Raw genomic sequence first — 22,735 nt, 5'->3', positions numbered from 1 at the left:
CCATCTTTTTTTCTCCAAAACAGTATAAAAATCAGAACAGCATTTGGATTTTGAAGGGATGGCTACTACTCCCTGACTCTCTTTTGTAAAACGTTTGAAAGCAAATTTGAATAAAATACAATTTTCTCTTCTGACAATTTTCTCTTCTTTCTCTCTTTCTCTATATTCTAAATATAGAATTTTGTTCATAATTTGCAGTTGTAGCAAGAAAGTTAAGAAGAGGAGGACCTCAGAGAGTAGGAAAATCTTTAAGAGGAAGTAGAAACTTCTGAATGGTTCATCATCTGAAGTCATTCCTGTGAGTTAAGGATTGGTGACCCTAGAAGAATGTAAATGCTCCCTGGGAAGTGGAACATCGTGTTGCTAACATTTTGTGTGTAAGTCGTGTTTTTCTACTGATCGGTGGGACCCAGGCAGAGAAACTGGAACTTTTGAATGAGTCCTTTCAAATAATGGGAAAAATTCTCCCCTACGGACCTATTTTCTGTCTGAGCACTTAAACCCCATTTTTGTGACACCAACCACTCTTCCTGAAAAATAAAACATGACCAATTTTAGGATCCATATGAGAGATAATCCAAAAGTTTAGCTCACAAAATTGGGGGGAAAAAAGGCCCAAGTTGAAATCTAAAAAGCTTTACGTTATCACAACCACCTTCACCTAAAGGAGGCCTGGCTAGCTCCTCAGTGTGGTATTAACCCACCACTCTCACTGCTTCATTCATAAAATCCTTTGGGATTCTAAATGATTTTTCTACAAAAGCTCAGCATCACCAGTTTATCCAGAAAAGGAGACAAATCAATTACATCACCATGGAAAAATCTTCCATTCCTTTTGATTACTCACCTAGATTAAGTTCTTCGAGGCCCCAGGGCAGGTGTTGAAAGGACAACACAAGTGAAAACCTTCCAAACTATAAAATACTTGTAGGGAGTCCAGCAAAAGATTTCTATTTCCCATAATGACCTCTTCAATTTTTTTTTCAAATATCAAATATGCACTTTTTCAGAAAAGAGGTTTTTGGGGTGATTCTCTTTGGCCAATCAGCACATGCCTGCTCTTCCCTTTTGCTGACCAGTCCCGTGTGGTTTCATCACGAAAGACAATTTGCTCCAAAAAGTTGGCTCGCTGTCAGGATTTCAGTTTCTCGGGAACAGGCTTACCAGTTGATAAACAGGTTTTTATTAAGTGTTTGCTAATACCCAGCACTGAGCTAAGTCTGGAAGGAAATTCCAAGAATTAGGAGCACCAAGATAGTAAAGTGTGTATAATCTAGTAGAGAAAGATGATTTAGGTAAAAAAAAAAAATGAGGCAATGACCAAATGTCAGTTGGGCAAGGTGAACATGGAATTGAAGGTCTGGGAGGCCCTTTGGAAAGAAGTTGAACTTGTGGGTTTTTTGTTCTTTTTGTTGTTTATAACTTACATTTTATTGTATATTTTGAGTAAATAATGTATTGCCATGGTTCAAAAATCCAAAGAACTCCCTTTCTCCCGTGCCTTCAACTGCAACTTCCCTCCTTTTTTTTTTTAATAAATTAATTTTTATTGGTGTTCAATTTACCAACATACAGAATAACACCCAGTGCTCATCCCATCAAGTGTCCCCTCAGTGCCCGTCACCCATTCTGCAACTTCCCTCCTTAAGGCAATCAACATTGGTGACTTTTGCCTATTTTTTCAGAGCTGTTTTATGGATGTGTAAATAAATACGATAAATTTTTCCTCCCCCGTTAGAGTTACAAAGTGTAGCTACTCTGCGCCTTGAAACAGAGTGGGAGTAGTGTTGGGTTATTCAAAGTTGAGACTCTGGAGCCCGTGTTCCCTTCTTGGCTCTGTCAATTTTTGCCGGGGCGACCTTAGGCAAAAGTCACAGAGGCAGTTTCCTGATCTCCGCTAGGGAGATAAATAAGAGTACCTGCCTCTTACGGTTCTTGCGAGGATTAAACAAGCTAATGTATATTAAATGCCTAGAACAGGGCCCAGCATGTAGAAAGCACGGTAATACAGGTTGAATTGTGCTATTTTCACTTAATGTATCTTATAAATGGTTCCATATCAGCACGAATAGAGGAATTTATTTACAAATGCTTAATATTTCATTGAAGGACATGCTATATTGTGGTTGGCCTGGGGTGACGAATATACTGTTTAGAAAATTCGGAAAAGAGTATTATACGGTTTTCAGGAAGGAGAGCAAAAGTAACAGTTTATCCCTACATACCTGTATTTGGCTTATGTTTAAAAGTCTAACCACACTGAGTGTCGGTAAGGATGTGGAACAGTTGGAGCTTGCTCACACACCACTGATAGGAAAGTAAATAGTGTGATCATGTTGGAAAACAGTTTGGCAGTTTGACAATTTCTAATAAAGTTAAACACACATATGCCATGTGATTCAGCCATTGCCCTGCTAAGTACTCACCCAAGAGAAATAAAAGATATAATCACACAAAGACTTGTGCCCAAGTGTGCCTAGCAACTTTATTTGTAATAGCCCAAACCTGGAAACAACCCAATGGCCATCAACAAGTGGATGGATGAGCAAGTTTTGGTAGACATATACAATAAAACACTACTCAGCAATAAAAATGAGCAAACTAATGATAAATGCCACATGGCTAAATCTCAAAGTAATGTAAAAGTGAACCTACTCTATGATCTCATTTATACAAGACTCTAGAAAATGCAAACTAATCTGTAGTTAACAGAAAGCAGTTTAGTGTTTGAGGATAGAAGTAGGAGAATGAAAAAAAATAAAAAATAGAAGTAGGAGAATGGGGGATGAATTACAAAAAGGCACAAGGAAACTTTGGGGGGATGATGCATATTTATTAACTTGCGATGACAGTTTCCCAGATGTGTACATATGTCAAAGCTCGTCAAATCATGCACTCTAAATATGTCCAGTTTATTATGATAAAATATATCTCAACAGACTTGCAGAAGGAAAAAGAAAAGATATGTATTCAAGACAAAAGGATTAAAGCACCCCTAATAAGCTAATAGAAAAACTAAAATTCTTTGGCTGTCCAAATTACAGTTGAGTATGAATGCAAATATAGCATAATACCAAAATAATCATTTGCATTTAGGTTGTGTGTGTGTGTGTGTGTGTGTGTGTGTGTGCTTTTCCTCCCATATCTAAAGTAGGTCTGTTTGTAGGGGAGGGAAAGCCTTTCCTTCTACCTTCTATGTTTCCAGTTGGGTCCCTATAACAAAGACAAATTAGTTAAACCCCAAGTTTGTTAGCATGTATATCACACACACACACACACACACACACACACACACACACACGGGAGAAACTCAGAAAAAGAGAAACTAAATTAAAAAGTGGCTTAGAACTTCTGCTTCTGCAGCAGCTTCGGCACAGAACGATAAATGTGAGAAGGCATGCCAGGACGGCGGAAAGCTGTGTTAGCCTTCCAAGGGAGGAAGACCGAGGGAAGGAGATATAGGGGTGGAAGCTGCTGGAATTGGATTTGTTGGCAGATTCCTCTGGTGCTGTCCCTGGGCTGACGAGAGTCTAGTCATCTCCAGGAAAGGTGAACTGATATCCTGCCTTTAGGCAGAAAAGATGGAAGGTAGAGAGTTTTCCCATGTGTGCTGCTGCTTGGTTGCCCTCACCTCAACCTAAGAGCTCAAAGAGGCATATTTTGGGCTGACATACTCTGGTTTCCTCCTTCATTACTCAGTTGGGGAACTTTTTCCTTTCAATTCTTTGATGAGCCACTTAATATTTACTTACTGAATTAAGTTGCTTTTTTCTTAAGTAGGAGATGGGAAAGAATTTGGTGTGTGTGTGTGTGTGTGTGTGTGTGTGTGTGTGTATGTCTGTGTTGTGTGCTGTTCAAGGTGGGACATGTGGAGAGGTGGCTAGTAAGTGGCAGGGACATCTCAATATTTCCCTTACACCAGCAATTCTTAAACTTTTTTGGTCTCAGGGTCCATTTTGTTCTCAAAATGTATTGAGTACCTCAAAAAGCTTTTGTTTAAATGGATATGTGTATCAGTATTAACTATAGTAGACATTAAACCAAGAGAATTTTAAAAAATATTTATCAATTTGGGGCACCTGGGTGGCTCATTCACTTAAGAGTCCAACTCTTGATTTTGCTCAAGTCATGATCTCCAGGGTGTTAGATCAAGACCTGCATTGGGCTCTGCCCTGGCTGCTTGGGACTCTCTCTCCCTCTCCCTTGGCCTCTACTACTATCTCTCTGAAAAAAATAAGTAATTAAAGAAATTATCAATTTATTTAAAAAGCAAACTCTTTATTAATGTAAGTAAGATATTTTTATGAACAATATCTTTTCAAAAAATTCAGTGTGAAGAATGACATTGTTTTCCATTTTTGTCAATCTCTGGAGCATCTGGTTTATTTATTTATTTATTTATAAGATTTTATTTATTCATGAGAGGCACAGAGAGAGGGGCAGACACATAGGTGAGGGAGAAGCAGGCTTCTCAAGGGGACCCCGATTTGGGACTCGATCCCAAGACCCTGAGGATCACGCCCTGAGCAGAAGGCAGACACTCAACCACTGAGCCACTCAGGCGTCCCTGGAGCATCTGGTTTAAAAGAGGACAGCTGGATTCTCCCATCTGCTGCTTAATCCATCTGTTGTGACATGATGTCATGTAGTCTCTGGCAAGCTCCACTGTGCAGTCCTGAGAGTATGAGAGTGAAGTAGGCAAATAACCTCTTTGTGTGGTTATGAAAATAATTTTCACTTTGAGGACCTCAGTGGAAGGTTTTTTGTTGGTCCCAAATCTTTTCTCTGGGGAGACTTTGAGCCCATGTCTTATAGGACCACATTAAGTCATAGCATACAGCTCAAAACCTATCCTGTTTTACAAGAGTACCTTTGAAAGAGAGTCAACAATTGTCCCAGTTTTATAAACTATTTACCAGATAAAGCAGCTGGAGCCTCAGAAATGCTAGGCTGGAGAGAAATGGTTGGGGTGGGGGTGCCAAAGATTAAAAGTTTATATACAGTTGATATATAGTTAACATTTACCCCCAAAGACTTAAAGAATGTATCTAACACCAGATTTTAAAAATCTTTACTATGGCCAGACTACTCTGAAAATTGGCCCACTAAACAGAACACCCGGGAGTTGCTTTAGCAATCAAGGGAACAGGCCCCTGACCACATTTTTCTTGAATGCCAACAGAGTTTCCACTGTTTTCCTAGACAACAACAGTTAGTCATTAAGGGCTCTTTTAGGGCAGAACATGGTCTCCTGGTCATGCCCAAACCAGTGGATTAATTTAAAGTAATTATGTAGTAGAAACCCAGTATTGTGTTTAAATGATACTGCTCCTAGCCACATAATTTGGGAATTGGTGGTGATTGGGCCCCCAGAAAAGGTCTAACTTCCTTGGATGTATAAATTACACAAAGCTTATTCGAGGAACAAAAAAAAGCCAGTAGGTTTTTGTTGTGCGTTGGTTCTGGAAGTTAATTGCCTACTTTCTCAGTGGGGCAAAAAAATAAAACGTATTAAAAACCAGAGCAAAATCCTCATGGCAAGATCTCTCCTTTCCCACACTCTGGGAGGTCTTTCAGATTGTTTCTGTTTCCATCCAGTCGCGTGTAACTTTGCACGGTCAGTGTAGTGGAGAAGATGCATTGTTGCCGGGTGTGGAACAATGGTCCTGAGGGCCTTACTGGAGCTGGTGGTACGGTACTTTCCAACTAAAGAATTGGGGTGATGAGGGTCTCCCAAATCTGGGACAAAGTGGCAATATGCGTTGTGGCCATCGGATAAACACATGCAAAAAGAAACCTACAAAAATAGAAATTGTTTCATCATCAGCAAATGTTGATGGAGCAGTTATCCAAGGGTGCCGAGCTAGGCAACGTGCAGCACATGTCAAGGTCTGAAGTGACTTCTAACCCTGGAATTTCACACTCTAGTTGGAGAGAGAAGCACACGGGTAGCACTAGATCAGATCGGAGGTGGGGCGGCACATTCACAAGGCTGAGTGGTCCCTTCTGCTGTAGACTGAATGTTTGCGTTCCCCCAAAGCTCATATGTTGAAACCTACTCCCAGGGCACCTGGGGGGCTCAGTAGGTTAAGCGTCTGCCTTCAGCTCAGGTCATGATCTTGGGGTCCTGGGATCAAGCCCAAGGCAGGCTCCTTGCTCAGCCAGGAGTCTGCTTCTCCCTCTGCCTCTGCTCCTCCCCCTGCTCATGCTCACTCTCTCTCTCTCTCAAATAAATAAATAGATAAATCTTTAAAAAGAAAGAAACCTAATCCCCAGTGTGATGGTATTTGGAGGTGGAGTCTTTGGAAGGTGATTAGGTCATGAGGGCAGAGCTCTCATGAATGGGCTTAAGTGTCCTTTGAAAAGGGACCCAGAGAGCATGCCAGCCTCTCCTGCTGGGTGAGGACACAGTGAAAAAAATGGCTTTCTGGGAACCAGGAAGCAAGTTCTCACCAAATGCAGAATCTGCCTGCTGGTATCTTGACCTTGGACTTCCCAGCCTCCAGAATCCTGAGAAATAAATTTTTGTTTATAAACCACCCGATCTATGGTATTCTGTTGGAGCAGCCTAAATGTATTAAGACAACCTTTGTCTGGAACTGCCCCAGAAAGCTTTGTGGATCTGATGTGATGTGAGTAGTCTAGGTCTGGAAAAATATGGTCCATATGATATTTTTAACACCAAGGTTATTATTCATGATTTCCTGGTCTGAAACTAGGTTTGTGGTTATATTAAATGTTTAAAATACCTGGCATAGACTTCCTTATTCTTTTCCCACCAAGCTTTAAAGGAGAAGAGAACCAGAACATTTCCATTGTGAAATTTTTGTAATGAGTTAAGTATAAATGATTCAAGAACATAAGGATTTTATTTTTCTTAAAATAAACAAAGATTCCAGACCAAGGAGAAAACATGTGGCCCCAATGTAGCTTGCTGTTGGCCAGCAGAGGCATGTTTGGGCAGAGAGTGAATTTGGGCGTGCGGTGGGCAACCGTTTGACGGAGGTCCTGGCATGGTTTTCTCTTTGTCACATCTTGAGTCAATTGCTGTCAAGGGCACTTTTTGTAATTGAGTTGATTGATGGTCATTCCTATTTTATTTGATTGAATTCAGTTCTCAGGAAAGAAACTGGTCATTATTTTTTAAAAAGATTTATTTATTTATTTACTTTAGAGAGTGGGGAGGGGCAGAGGGAGAGAGGGAATCTCAAGCAGACTTCCCGCTGAGCCTGACACCTTTGGCTCAGGTCATGAGCCAAAATCAAGAACCAGGCACTTAACTAGCTGAGCCACCCAAGTGTCCCAAGAAACTGGACATTATTAATTTGATGTTTCCCAGAAAAATCTAAGGAGGTGGATTCTGCTTTTGGTATCGTGTAGTAAAGAATCTAGCCTTTACTCCAAGAAGAAGTCTGGCCTTTGTCCTCAGCTTTCCGATCAGAGTGTCCTTGTTTGTCTCACAGCCCACCAGACGGACAGCCACGACGTGCTAGAGGTTGGGGGATTTGAGCCATGTGCTGTCAGCTGAACTCCTGAAAGGCTAGAACCTGAGTCTGCCCGCTGGATGGGGCCCTGATACACGCTCTGGACACCGAGGCTGGGGTGAGCTTCGTTGGTTGGCAAAACTCACTGCATATCGTTCACATCAATACCAAGAGAGTGACAATGTCATGTGTTCATGGGGAGAGGACAAGAGCTCAGCATTTCATACTTGATCTTGAGTTAAGTATTGAACTGCCCCAGGTACTTCTTCCTTTACCTGATTCCAGGCTGTATCCTTCAGCTGCGTTACAGTCTAACCGAAGCATAACAGCTTTCAGTGAGTTCTGTGAATTCTTCTAGCAGCTTATGTCGGAAGTGAGCGTAGTCGCTTCTGCAGACTGCTTGCTCCAACTTCTCAGTTGGCTAAACTCTTGCAGATATAAAGGCTGTCCTGCAAGACAGCACAGCTACTAGCTCAGCTTTACTGCCTGAGGGCTGTCCATCCTGGCCTATCCTACTAAAATACAGGCTAGGATATTTCTCCCAACATTTTGGTCAGGAGAAATCACATTAAAATGAAGATTAAGGGCAGTTGGGAGAAAACAGACACACACACACACAAGGATGTCCATTGAGCTTTTGGCTTTTGGCTCAGAGGAGGAGGTGAAGATGCAACTATGTCTGGCCATCCAGTTTCTGGGTTCTTCTGACACCAGCCACCTCCACCATGACATCTCAGTTCAACCCCAACAAGATCTAAGTCGTATATCTGAGCTGCCCCCGTGGGAAAGCTGGTGCCGTGTCTGTCTTGGCTCCCAAGATGGGTCCCCTGAGTCTGTCTCCCAAGAAGTTTGGTGACGACATCACCAAGGCAACTGGTGATTGGAAGGGTCTGGGGATGACAGCAAAACTGACCGTTCAGAACAGACAGGCCCAGATGGAAATGGTACCTTCTCCCTCTGCCCTGATGAGGAGAGCTCTCCAGGAACTGCCAAGAGACAGAAAGAAAAACATTAAGCACAGTGGAAATATCACTTTGGATGAGATTGTCAACATTGCCCCACAGACGCAGTACTGATCTTTAGCCAGAAGACTCTGGAACCATTAAAAAGATCCTGGGGACTGCTCGATTTGTGGGCTACCAGGTTGTTGGCCAATAATATCAACACTGGTGCAACAGAATCCCCCACTAGTTAAGAATCCCCCCCCCGAAAAAAAGATATCCATTGGAGTATTTGTCATAAGAATGAATAGAGAACCAATTATATAAATTATGATATTCCACAGAGAGGATACTATTTTTAAAATTAGACACATATGTACTCATGTGAAAAGATCTCCAAAATATTTTGTTAAATTATAAGAGCAAGGTGCAAAGAATGTCCTCTTTTTTTTTTGACCTTAGTTAATGATTAACCCTGAGGCAAAAGGGTAAATGCTTTAATGAAGAAGTAGGTAAAGAAGTTGAAAGAGTTTTTGGGGGGTGAGGCTGTTGTGTCTCTACTTGAGCATGAGGACTTGTTTCTTTGGGGACCTGGAGGAGGAAAAGCCAGTGCAGAGTGTGTTAATGAGGGCAATGGTGGTTCACTCCTTCTGGGGACCCCCTGGAGAAATGTGTAAAGCACCCTGAGGATTGTCAGCCCAGGAGACAGAAGAGGGGAGCATGTATCCATGGCATGTCCCCCAAGACCCCCCTTGGCTGAGGTTTGCCGCAGGGGTGCTGACTGCCCGACGCGTCCAGGCTTGCACCCACAGAATAAGCTGGGCAGCTTCCTCCAGCATCTTTCAAGAGGGAAGAGCCCTTGAGTTCAGCCCAGGCAGTGCTGACAGGTTCGGTCTGCACAGGCCTGATTGTTGCAGAAAGATCCAGGGCAGCTGTGGGCTGATTTGGATATTAATCCCAATGCTGGACTTTCCAGAAGACGTAGAGTTTCTGGATTCTCAGGTGCAGGACGACCCGACCTCAGGACTGAGATGACTGGATGGATTGGAGGCCACCGCTGGGCTGAGTCCCCTGCTTTTAGCGTTGTTCCCCACGGTGTTGGCAGCACCTCCCCGCATCCACTGGTGGTGAATGTTCTCTCCCCACCACCGTTGCTGATCATGCTCCTCTCTCTCCTCTCTCTCAGGCTCTCCCTAGGGAAGCCCAGGCCTAGGGGGGAGACCCATACTCCACTTGCTGAGACCTACTACCCTCCCCAAGCCCAGATCACCATCCACACACCCCAGAGATCCTGACCACACAACCACCACGTGGCACTTTTTTGCCTCTGCACTTCTTTTTAGCGCCTCGCCACTGAGTCTGTGTTTAAGTATCCATGGCCATGAGTTTAGGTGACACTTGGAGGGTTTGTTTCATCTTGTTTCCTCAGCTGGAATTAGTTCCTTGAAGACAAGAGCCATCAATTGTATTTCTTCGTACGTCTCAATACCTGGTAAAGGAATTATAGGTAACAGATGCTCAATAAATGTGTGGTCGACTGTTGATGCAGGCCCCTTTCTGCAAAAGCCCTAAGAACAGCTAATTTCAAAGCAAATGAATGAAAGCAACAGTACACCCAGGGTTCATGTGTAACAAAGGGACTCAATCTGCTTGTCCTCGTTAAGGCAGTGAATAGATGATGAGCCAGCTTGGGTAAGCAAATTCTGCTATTGACCTAAAGTTCATTTTCACAGGGACATTTCTGGTAAAGCCCTGAGCTTAGGACTGCCAAGATGTGAATGCACATTAGCCAGTGGAGAACATAACAATAAAAGTGAAACGGGGAAAAATGTGCCTTAGAACAAAGAACTCAATGTGCTTGCTTCAGGAAGCAAAACTCAAGCCACTACTTACAGACTAATCAGTACTTCTCCCTATCCCAACCTTAACATTAGGTTAGCCTCTTGGGTAGGGAGCTGCAACAAGCTGATATTTGCAGTTGTCCCATCCCCGATCACCCTTTTGAATGAAGATGGCCTTGTGACGGGCTTTGGCCTAGGAAATGTTCACGGAAGGGAAGCCTGTCCCTCCCGGACAGCAGCATTTAGGAACTTGTGGCCAGTTCTGCAGGCTGCCTTCCCTTGCTGTAGCAACCTGGGAGCGGGTATTGAAATAGAGATGCAACAAAATTGAGGAAGATGGAGCACATTCACTCAAACTAGAAGCACCGGCCATGTGCAGAGCACTGTGAGACCCTGGGACTATGCTAGCGCACAAGGCTAAGTCTCTGCCTGCATGAACTTTCTTGTCTACGGGGTAGACATCTATTTTTTAACTTGCCCAAATCAGTCTCTCTTTTTTTTCCAGGTTCATAATTTATTGTACAAATTGAGTATCACATGATGAGTTGACATTAGCTTCTCCAAGCATGACATTAACTTAACAGATGAGGTCCAAGTTAAAGCCCATTTATGTTGTTTTCATAGCTGGTATTTTTTTAGACCTTAATTTGAAGCATAAAATCATCAGAGCAATGCCTCCCTATGTGGCCAATACACAATTCATTCTACCTGTGAGAGTATAAGAGTTGAAATATTTTTTGATGCCAGTGAAATGGAATTGGGCATCAGTTTCTGGACCTGCCATGATTTCAATCTTGCAAAAGGTAGCAATTCCACCCCAAATCAGTCTTTTAATTCTGGCTGTGACTCATTACTAAGGGAGATGGAACATGTCAAGAGAGCTCATGACATGAGCAGCCTGAGGTCTGAGCTTCGATGGCAGGATTGATTTAAGAACATGTAGGAGGTATCAGTTAAAGAATGTTCCAGACTGGGGGTCTGAGGCAGAGAGGGGCATAGGGAATCTGACTAAGGAAAGGCCAGCACGGCTGGACAAGAAAAGGTGAGGGAGTGGTCCATCAGGCCTGTGAGACACACTGGATGGGCCATTTGGGCTTTGTTGGAGATCTCAATAACTTCTTCTAAATTTATCTGGGTATTATTTTTTTTTTTTAAATCTGGGTATTCTTGAAACACACGATCACACACGTCACCCTCTGTAATCCTTCTCTTAATCCTTGTGAAGTGGCGCTGCGTCCCTCCTTGTTGGGAGTCTCAGAACCAAGTTGAGAGACTGAGCATGTCCTCTTGTCCTGAGTTCCCCGAGGGGTGTCTCCCGCTGCTTCGGAGGTTGCCATCACCTCCTCCCCTCTGGGGTATCCAGCCCCATGGCTGGGCAGGGACCAGCATCAGCTCTGGCTAGACTGGTAGAAAGGCATTAGGTACAGGTATTAAGCTGCTTATGGAGTCATGGAGAAACGGGTTCTACACTGTGTTTCCAGGAAGAAACTAAAGCCACCCCATGTGACTGGCCCACCAAGAAGGCTGCTGGCCTGTCACCATGAGGATGCGGCCCATGGAGCTGTGACAGATGCTGGCTTGAAACCACACGCATTAGGAAACCGGGTGTCACATGACCTGCCGCTCTGCCCAGGTACCTCGTTTGCAGATTCAAGGCTGCCACAAGCGTGAGGGATCGGCAGGCCCTAGACCCCATCCAGAACCCAGCATCAGGGGAGGCTGGGAGAAGTCCTTAGAAGTTTGTAGCCTCAGGGTGTCTGGGTGGCTCAGTCGGTTAAGTGTCTACCTCTTGGTTTTGGCTCAGGTCCCCATCTCAGGGTCCTGGGATCGAGCCCCTGAGTGGGGCTTCACACACAGCATGGAGTTGGCTTGAAATTCTCTCCCTCTATCTCCCAGCTTGCACGCACATGTGCGCGCTCTCTCTCTCTCTCTCTCTCTCAAAAATGAATACGTCTTTAAAAAAAAAGAAACGAAAAAAAGGCTTGTAGTCTCTGCAGTGTGGAAAAACTGCTGGAAGGGGGTTGAGGGAGATTCTGAGTGTGCCAATCGTGGTGCTCCTGACGCCACATCTCAGAGGAACCGAAGTTAAACGAGAGCCCTGCTTTCGAAAGCCTTCCAGCTCTCACTGCAGCTTTTGCAAACCCTATACTTCTCTGCATTTGTTTCATGCAGAATTAACTCCCAGGTCATAAGTTTTTGTTTCCCAGTTTCTTCTGGGATATCTTTGTCTTCTGTGTGACCGACCTCCTCTTCTGATTTAGGAACAACCTGCTCTTTATCAGTAAGGGTCATCTCAGGGTGGCAGGGAGAGCTCCTAGGTAGGTTAATCCAACCAGGAGCCCCGTAAATTCTATGCTGCAGCTTGGGGGCTTTGCTCACCTGGATGTGCCCTATGACGAGAGAACCTACACCTAAACCCTTAAGTTCAACATTACTCTCTGCATTTTTAAGCGCACACAGTAAAAATTCAGCACTCCTTTTGAGTCCCCAAGCCTGTGTCCAGTCCCACTGTCTGGCCCGGGCACACCTACCAGGTCCACTGCTGCAGCGATGGAATGGCACACGTGGCTTCTGCAGAGTGACCTCTTTCAGATCCTTGGTGGCTTCTCGGACATGCATGTCCTCGATGGCCTGGGCAGTTTTGCATGTGTTCTTAAAGTCGACACAAAGGTTTGAACCTCTTGACTTGCATGATTTTGTGGGGTTTTCTGGGTCAAGTGAATAATGAACCATTTTCAGAGGTCACCCCAGGCTGCTTCGGGGAAGCTAAAACCCTACAGGGGGGCATCTGGTACTGCACGTCTTATCTTTCAGTCTTTTCTCCACCAAGAGTAAAGCCACCGTATTTCTCCATTTCTTCTGCATTTCGTTAAAGCATATGCCCTTCTGTTTATCTGTCCCTTCTGTTAGGAACGTTAGACGCTGCAAGAGGACAAGGTCATCACAGGTGAGCTTTGTCAGAACTCAGCACTGTGTAAAGTACACACACATGCGTGCCATACAAATGTTGTTTGTCTCATTAAGTTCCTCTGTAAGGCAGTGGCTCCGGGCTGTTTTGAGAAGGTTTACAAGGGAGCATAAGGAACGCAGTTGGTATAAGCCACGTGGAGCCTCTAGCATAAGGACCCGAGCGGGGCAGATGTTTCAAGCCTTCCTGGACCTATATTATTTGCTGTGACTAATGGGCAGTGTTTTTACACTATCTTTGCATTTTCCTTACCTTAAGCTGATTTCATCATCAGGATATGTCTAGACAGACCTTTGATGCTTGGGACTTTGTGTGACTTTTAATATTTTCCTGGTGTTGGACACAGAGGAACTGTCAGACTATTGTCCAAAGTGATTGTGCCCCCCTGACAAAAAAAAAACAAACAAACCCCAAAACAAAAAACAAAGCAAACAAAGCAGTTGTGCCATTTTCTGTTCGCATCAGCAGTGTGTATGAGGGTTTTGAATTCTCCACATCCTTGTTGCTATCTGACTTTTTGATTCTAACCGCCCTACTGGATGTGAAGCAGTATCTCATCGTAGTTTGGATTTGCATTTCCCTGGTGACTAATGATGTTGAGTGTCTTTTCATGAGTTCATTGGCCATCAGTCTTTGGAAAAATGTATATTCAGATCATTTGCCCATTTTAAAGTACCAATTGGGTCAGTCCTTTTATTATTGAGTTCAAACAGTTTTTATATGTTCTAGATACAAGTTTCTTATCAGCTAAATGATTTACAGTTATTTTCTCCCATTCTGTGAGTTTTTTTCACTTACTGATGTCCCTCAGGGCTCAGGAGTTTTAAATTTTGATAAAGCCCAATTGATCTACTTCCCTTTGTTGCTTTTTCTTACTTGGGTTTTGGGTATCATATCTAAGAATTGGCAAGTCAAAGGTCACAAAGGTTTACTCTTATGTTTCCTTTTGAGAATTTTATGGTTTTGTCTCTTAAATTTTTTTAAAGATTTTATTTTATTTATTTTTTATTTTTTACAATAAATTTATTTTTTATTGGTGTTCAATTTGCCAACATACAGAATAACACCCAGTGCTCATCCCGTCAAGTGCCCCCCTCAGTGCCCGTCACCCATTCACCCCCACCCCCCGCCCTCCTCCCCTTCCACCACCCCTAGTTCGTTTCCCAGAGTTAGGTGTCTTTATGTTCCATCTCCCTTTCTGATATTTCCTACCCATTTCTTCTCCCTTCCCTTCTATTCCCTTTAACTATTATTTGCTTCAGCGTGGATGGAACTGGAGGGTATTATGCTGAGTGAAATGAGTCAATCAGAGAAGGACAAGCATTATATGTTCTCATTCATTTGGGGAATATAAATAAAGATTTTATTTTTAAGTAAACTCTACACTCAACATGGGGCTCAAACGTACAAAGCCAAGATCAAGAATCACAAGCTCTATCAACTGAGAGAACCAGGCTCCTGCTACCTCTCACATTTGAGGTCTTTGACATGGATGGAACTAGAGGGCATTATGCTAAGCGAAATAAATTTGTCAGAGAAAGACAATTAATCATATGATTTGGCTCATACATGGAATTTAAGAAACAAAGCAGAGAAGCACAGGGGAAGGGAGGGAAAAATAAAACAGGATGAAATCAGAGAGGAAGACAAATCATAAGAGACTCTTAATCATGGAAAACAAACTGAGACTTGCTGGAGGGGAGGGAGTGGGAGATGGGGTGACTGGGTGATGGGCAGGAAGGAGGGCATGTGATGTAATGAGCACTGGGTGTTCTATGCAACTAATGAATCACTGAACTCTACCTCTGAAACTAAAATATATCATATGTTAATTGACTGAATTTAAATAAAAATTTTTAAAAATGAAAAAATAAACTAGCTGAACCACACACACACAAAACATGTTAGGTCTTTGATTTATTGAAGTTAATTTTTGTAGTGGTGTGAGATGAGGGTCCAATCTCAGTCTTCTGCATGTGGATACAGTTGTTCCAGCACCATTTGTTGAAAGAACCCCTCTTTCCCATTGAATATTCTCAGCACCTGGTTGAAAATTAATTGACCATAAATAAGTGGGTTTATTTCTGGACTCTCAATTGTATTCCATTCATCTATGTGTCTATTCTTATGCCAGTACCACACTAGCTTGATATTGTTACTTTGTAGTAAGTTTTGAAAAGGGGAAGCAAGGGTCCTCCAACTTTGTTCTTTTTCAAGAGTGTTTTGGCTATTTTGGGTCCTTTGAGTTTCCATACGAATTTTAGGATCAGCTTATTAATTTCTACAAAGAAGCAAGCTGGGATTCTGAGGGTGATTACATTGAATCTGTAGGTCAGTTTGGGGAATATTATCATCCTAACATATTTGGTCTTCTAATCCTTGGAAACAGAACATCTTTCCACTTATTTAAATGTTCTTTAATTTTTTCAACAACGTTTTATAATTTTCAGAGTATAGGTTTTACGTTTCTTTTGCTAAATTTATTCCCAAGTATCTTATTCTTTTGATACTATTATAAATGGAGTTGTCTTAATTTTCATTTTTGCATTGTTCATTGTACAGAAATTCAGTTGATTTTTGTATATTGATCCCACAGCTTTGACAAACTTGTTTCATACTTCTAACAGTTTCTAATTATTGCTACAATTTTTTTTAATGTTTCAAGTTTTTATTTAAATTCCAGTTAGTTAACATATAGTGTAATATTAACTTCAGGAGTGGAATTTTGTGATTCATCACATAACACCCAGTGCTTGTCACAAGTGCCCTCCTTAATCCCCATCACTCATTTAGCCCATCCCCCTTCACATCCCCTCCAGCAACCCTCAGTTTGTTCTCTATAGTTAACAATTGCTGCAGTTTAAAATTTACCTTCTGTTGTACTTATTACTAATTCATGCACAGATTCTGGTAGAGCTTCAAAACTCCCTCCAGTAGGGTCAGATAAATCAGAAATCATTCCTGCCCCAATTGTGTTGTTGTTTTATTAACTGAAATATCCCTCTTTAAATCCTCTGTTTTTGACCACTAATGGACTGGTTGACCCTAAACCTAGTGCCTGTCATCCTGGGATTTCCCTTTGTAAATATCTTGGGACTTTTTCCTTTCTAGATCCCATGTTTTTCTTTATCTTGGCTAATTGCCTCATTTTTGTGGAGCACCTAATCCATTGGCTTCCTGAGAAAATGTACATGAAGGGAAACTTTTTTGAGACTTAATTTGTTCTAAGAGCTCTATCCCTTACCTTCCACAAAATGGGTTACTTGGGAATATAGAAATCTACATTGGAAATTTCTTCCCATAGAGTTTTGAAGACACTATTCTATAGTCTTATAGCTTTTAAGGTTAATGGGAAAAATCCAATGCCGGTTTGAGTCCTGATCTTCTTTATGGACCTGCTTTTCCTCAATAACAGCTTTTAGGATCTTTTATTAGTCATTGTTTAGAAATTTAGGGAACAAGTACTTTGATACAGGTGTTTTCTTCTTCATTCTTTTGATGACTACTTGGGAGGCTCTTTCAATATAGAAACTCATACTGGAAATTTTTCTTATTTGCTTTTTATTTTTCTGTCTTTCTGGAGAGAAGGGACTGTTATTGATAGTTTTACCTGCAGCTATTTCTTTTTAGTTTTTTCCTATAATACAGAAACCACACTCTGTTATACTATAGTTGCTATTTCTTTTTCAGAGGTTTCATAATTGAATATTCATGATGTCAGAGCACACAACCATTAAATACTTGGTCTCCCTTAAATATACCAATTATTCTTAGAACCACAGGTAAATATATATTCAGTGATTCACATCAGTTTGTCCTTATGCTGATGTCACTTCCATTACTTTTGTTGTCTAAAGATTATTCTTTAGATGAAGATCCCCAGGAAGAGTTCATGGCAACAGTATTCCCTTATTCTCAAATGTTCATAGCAGTATGCCTGCAGAGTTCAGCTTGGCTAATTATAGAACCCTTGGCTCATTTTCTTCCTTGTGTATTTTAAATATGTACCCTAGTATCTGGGAAAAAATAGCAAACTATTGCTGAAAAGTCTGCTGACAGTCTTCTTACTTTCCCTTACAAATGGCGTCGTCTTTTTGCCTTTTCTTTCTTTTTAAAGCTCCTTTGTCTTACTCTATTATGTCTTGGTGTTATCCATTCCAGGTAGATTGTCCTAGGTATGCTCTATGCCATTTAAATATGCCAGTTTAAGTCTTAGTTCAGAAATAGTTTCACGAGTTAAAGGTTTTAGTATTTGTTTTGGGTTTCTTCTTCAGGGAATCCCCTTATACGGATGTTGCTTTGTCTTTGCATATCATCTATTTACATCTCTCACTTTCTTTCTTTCTTTTTTTTTTAACATATAGGTCACTTTTCAATATCTGCAAATTCTTTTATACTCCTTCCTTCAAGAGGTAGAACTTAATTTCCCTTATCTTTTGTGAGGGCTGGACTCAGTGACTTACTTCTATGAATAGAATATGATGGAATGAATGGTGAGTGACTAGATCACCACAGGCCTCATAGCTTTCCACTTGCTCTCACTCATGACCCATGTGCTCTGGCAAGCTGGCTGCCATTTTGTGAGGACACATCAAGCAGCCCTATGAAGAGGCCCACATGGTGTACCTTAAGAGAGGAAAGTGGACCAGGACTGCTCCCCTAGCTGAATGGCTTTTCTATTATTATAAAGAGTTAAACAATATTGCCTTATGCTTTCTGAAAATACCTTTTCTGCCTCCTCCCCTACTTTACCTGGAGTTTCTCTTGCCTTTGCCCACGGTTTCTTTGTGCTGCCCCATGTAGATTCCACCTTAGCAGCCTCTCCTCTGAGAGGGACTTTGTCCTGCAAAAGAGATTCCATTGGTTAGTGCTGAGTCTTAATAGGGTCTAGACTGTCCCATACAATCTAACTTTTCCTTTGCCTTCACCCTCAGGATCACCTTTCCAACTCCTTTCTCATTGCTCCCAAAAGAGCTTAGTTAGGTTTTTCGTCTTTCTTTCTTTCTTTCTTTCTTTCTTTCTTTCTTTCTTTCTTCCCTTTCTTTCTTTCCTTTCTTCCTTCCTTCCTTCTTTTTATTTATTTACTCATGAGAGACACACAGAGAGAGGCAGAGACATAGGCAGAGGGAGAAGCAGGCTCCCAACAAGGAGCCTGATGTGGGACTCGATCCCAGGACCCCAGGATCATAACCTGAGCCAAAGGCAGACACTCAACCACTGAGCCACCCAGGCATCTCAAGAGCTCAGTTAGCATTCTACACTAAGTGGGGGCATTTAGATTTGGGGTTAAGTACCTTTAGAAGTTTGAGTATGAGTTTCCTGGTGCTCAGTACCACCAGAAGATCCTTTCTCTGCCTGCTTTCTACTGTCTCCTGCCACTTGGTGATCTTATGTGGGTCTTGTTGCTGCCAGTTAATTAGCCCTCTCCTTGTTCTTAAGAATTCATAAGATACCTTATTACTTTTATAGCAGGTCACCATTGTGCATTTGTGGTGGTGGTGGCTCTCGTTGGAGGATAAGGAAGATTCAAAATGATACCCACTTTACTCTTGCACAGAAAGTATCACATTTTTCATTTCTAGAAGTTCTTCTGTTCTCTGGATTTTCCCTTTCTTAACACATTCTGGTTCTTGGTTTATGAACTCTCCATCAACTCTTAACTAAGTATAATAGTGATTTTTTTAAAGATCTTTTATTCTCCCTACATGGTCCTTATTTTCTCTAAGTTACCTTTTTCTTATTGTTTCTGCATCTCATTTTCACGTAGTCTTCCCTCCACTATCTTGAGATCTGTGGCCCTCAAAGCATATAGAGAGGTAGGCAATTTTTCAGGAGCTCTGTGTATATCTGTAGGACTTCTCAATCAGTGAGCATCTCTGTAATTGCCTGACAGAGACAGATCCATATAGTTGAAAGATCCTGCACTGTCAGTATTGGTTTCTCCCAGATTGGTGTCCTCCCATGTGCTGCTATGGGGTGAGGGAAGGGAAGGGTCAAGCTTGGTTGCCAGTGTGTTCTTAGAAGAACTGAAGGGGGAATAGGGAGGGGTCTCTGGGCTCAATATACAGACTTTACTTAACTTCCCTATCCAATAAGATATTCAAAGCATGACCAGTGTCTGAGTCCAGATCCTCTATATTTCATCCTATCCTGGAAATAAACTATCTTTTACCATGGTAGGGGAGAGGCCATCTCTTGTCTGCCTGGGGTGAGGAATAAAATTTAGTTGTTTAACCTCTTACAAATTGGGGCACCTGGCTGCTCTGTTGGCAGAGCATGTGACTCTTGATCTCAGGGTTGTGGTTTCAAGCCCCATGCTGGATGTAGAGGTTACTTAAAAATAAAATCGTCCAAAAAACTCCAAAAAACTTCTTACAAATTTTTAACTGATCACTGTTTTCAGTCCCAGCGCTACTCACCTCTTCCTTCAGAGTTGCCTGGTACAATTATTTGTTCATTTACTGAGTCTTTTGGGATACTGAAATTTTAAAAATTTGTTCCCCAACTCTTGTAGGCACTTACTTATAAAGTCAGCTAAATTCTTCCTTATGCTCTCTAGATTCAAAATTTTGTTGGCATTTATCCAGTTCTCTTTATCCTTAGAGATTTATGAAGTGGGTTTTTTTTAATCCTCTAATCGTTATTTAAATGGGGTTCAAAGGAGGGCAGGCAAGTACAGGTTTATCTGCCATCCTTCTAAAAGAACTTTTGTTATCCTTTCAATAAATTCATTTTCTGCCTATACTGAAAATAGTAGTATTAACAATAATGCTAGAAATAGATCTACAATAATGTGTTTTCTAGACAAGAGTTCTGAATAGGGCTGAACTAAGCCCATTGGGTATAGAACGTAAGACACCACATGCCACCATAATATTTTTAACAATTACCTAGGATTTTTACTCTATACTCATTAAAATATATTCAGACATGGGTTTAAAAAAATCCTATGAAAAAAAAAGGCAGCCTGGGTGGCTCAGCAGTTTAGTGCCACCTTCAGCCCAGGGTGTGATCCTGGAGACCTAGAATCGAGTCCCACATCGGGCTCCCTGCATGGAGCCTGCTTCTCCCTCTGCCTATGTCTCTGCCCCACCCTCTCTGTCTCTAATAGATAAATAATTAAATCTTTAAAAAAAAATCATATCGGAGGTGGGGAAGATTGGCCTATGGAAATGATCACCAAAACCTACAAAGGAGACCTGGGCCTTGGGCTCCCAGAGAAAAAGAAGGAAAAGAAAAAGGTGGTCAAAGAACCAGAGACTCAATACTCAGTTTTAAACAGTGATTCTTATTTCGGTAAGATCTATTCCACAAGAGCCATATCCCCCTTGAAGAGTGTGGTCCTAGAGCAGGCATCTGAGATGCCATTAGTGAAGAAAAAGAAGAAAAAGAAGGGCCACAGCACCCTCTGTGAGGAGTGCCTAGAACCTGAGACTGTGTTACGTGCTGGACGGACAAGGAAGTTGTCCAGCCCCAGGAAGCAGGCTCTTGGTTCATCTGAGCTCCAAGGTGGGGAGAAGAAAAAGAAGAGAAAGTCCTTATGGCCTCTGGCCATGCCCCTGCCTCAAGAGTGAAGACCCCCCCCCCCCCAGACCCCAGAGAGGATGAGGAGGTGACCAGAGTTAGCAAGAAACCCAAAAAACACAAGAAGGAAAAAAAGACCCAGGAGGCTACAGCCTCCTCAGCCAAGGACCCTTGGTTCTGTGAGTCTGGGGATGCTCTATACACTTGTTCAGTGGGGAAGGATGGCGAGGAGCAGGCAACCTCAGGGCAGAAACTAAAGCAGGGGAGCCCCAGAGAATGCAATGTGAAGATGAAAAAGAAATAGAAAATCCACCAGAAGGGAGATACTGCTCTGGGGCACCTTGAGTGCTCCAAGTCCATAGGGAGAAGCCCTAGGAAGGGAAGTAAGAAGCCAGTCAAAACTGAGCCTCCAGCATATATCCCAATAGGACATAACCCCAAACCCCCTGCAAAGAAGAAAATGAAGTCCAAGAAAAAGAGCAGCCAGGGATTGAGGAACCAGCTCTGAAGAGGAATAAAAACAAGGGGAGAGAAGAGTAGCAGGAGAATCTTGGGAAGAAGAGCCTGACACAGACTTAGAGGCGGTGTTGGAAAAGAAAGGCAACATGGATGAGGCGCACCTAGACCAGGTGAGGCGAAAGGCCTTGCAAGAAGAGATCGATTGTGAGTCAGGCAAAACCAGAAGTTTCTGAACCAAAGAAGTGGACAGGAACTCAGTTTGGCCAGTGGGATACTGCTGGTTTTGAATTTTTTTTTAATTTATTTATTTATGATAGTCACACAGAGAGAGAGAGAGAGAGGCAGAGACATAGGCAGAGGGAGAAGCAGGCTCCATGCACCGGGAGCCCGATATGGGATTCGATCCCGGGTCCCCAGGATCGCGCCCTGAGCCAAAGGCAAGCGCCAAACCGCTGCGCCACCCAGGGATCCTGATACTGCTGGTTTTGAAAACGAGAAACAGAAACTGAAATTTCTCAAACTTATGGGTGGCTTTAAAAACGTGTCCCCTTCACTCAGCCGCCCCCCTAATACAACTGGAAGGCCCAACGTGGGTCTCAACAAGAAGGCAGCCAATGCCCTGGAGCAGAACCTGCAGCAGGACTATGACCGGGCCATGAGTTGGAAGTACAGGCGTGGTGCTGGCCTCGGCTTCTCCTCCACTCCAGACAAAATCTTTTGTATTGACAGGAATGCTTCCAAGTCCATCAAGTTTGAAGATTAAAGTCTACTGTCTAGTCCTTCAAAACACCCAAAATTGCTTTTATTATTCAGTTATGCAGTTGGAAGCCATCTGACAACTGTCTCAAATCACACCTCTGCAGAGATTAAGGAAAACTACGTCCATGTGCTTAGATGAACTGGGGTCAGGGAGCTCATGTTTTAGAAGCCAAGAGAACATATGAGTGGCTGACACCTCCTATTTTCTGTATTAAGATTCCATCCCTGTTTGAAGACAGCATATAAAAATAATAGCTGAATTTGCTGAGTGCTTAGTATGTGCCAGGTACGTACTACTGTGTTTCCTTTGCGTTAATGTAGTTAGTAATTATGAAATAGGTGCTATTATCCCCATCTTACTGATGAGGAAACTGAGGTTCAGGAATGTAGTAATAAAATTGGCTGGGTTCACTAAAAAAAAAAATCAAAAATTAAAAAATTTTAAAAAATCATATCACACTTGTACATACATAAGGAAAAAAAACAGAAATTAAAGTATTTCTAAAACTTCCTGTCATTTAGTGTTCTGAATGCTCTGAACCATACATAATAAATTTTAATTGTAAAAACCAACATAACATAAAAATTACCATCTTAACCACTTTTTAAAAAGGTTTAATTTAAAAAAAATAAAATAAAAAGTTTTAATTTTTAAGCAATCTCTACACCCAACTTGGGCTTGAACCCACAACCCCAAGATCAAGAGCTGCATGCCCTTGCAACTGGGTCAGCCAGGTGCCCCCCATATTAACCATTTTT

The 22,735-nt window shown here is 42.2% G+C and overlaps 1 protein-coding gene and 3 pseudogenes across 1 annotated transcript; 2 read left to right on the top strand and 2 right to left on the bottom strand.

The window, feature by feature from the left end:
• The first annotated feature begins 5,660 nt into the window (after positions 1-5,660).
• LOC129498478 (60S ribosomal protein L12-like) lies at positions 5,661-8,642 on the top strand (annotated as a pseudogene).
• Positions 8,643-10,873: 2,231 nt separating this feature from the next.
• On the bottom strand, positions 10,874-11,069 carry LOC129498326 (ATP synthase membrane subunit K, mitochondrial-like; annotated as a pseudogene).
• Positions 11,070-12,351: 1,282 nt separating this feature from the next.
• On the bottom strand, positions 12,352-12,999 carry LOC129498477 (60S ribosomal protein L17-like). Its single transcript, XM_055307777.1, has one exon. It carries the CDS (start codon positions 12,997-12,999, stop codon positions 12,352-12,354), a length of 648 nt encoding a protein of 215 aa, XP_055163752.1.
• A 7,407-nt stretch (positions 13,000-20,406) lies between these two features.
• LOC129498380 (lysine-rich nucleolar protein 1-like) lies at positions 20,407-21,980 on the top strand (annotated as a pseudogene).
• The last annotated feature ends 755 nt before the right edge of the window (positions 21,981-22,735 follow it).

Source organism: Nyctereutes procyonoides, unplaced genomic scaffold, assembly GCF_905146905.1.
Source record: "Nyctereutes procyonoides isolate TBG_1078 unplaced genomic scaffold, NYPRO_anot_genome, whole genome shotgun sequence".
NCBI classification, from domain to species: Eukaryota; Metazoa; Chordata; class Mammalia; order Carnivora; family Canidae; genus Nyctereutes; species Nyctereutes procyonoides.
The sequence above is the reverse complement of the archived record's forward strand: the minus strand, read 5'-3'. Positions and strand labels throughout refer to the sequence as shown.

Excerpts from the sequence above, each read along its gene's own strand:
- LOC129498477 (XM_055307777.1), bottom strand. The coding sequence starts at position 12,999 with ATGGTTCATTATTCACTTGACCCAGAAAACCCCACAAAATCATGCAAG.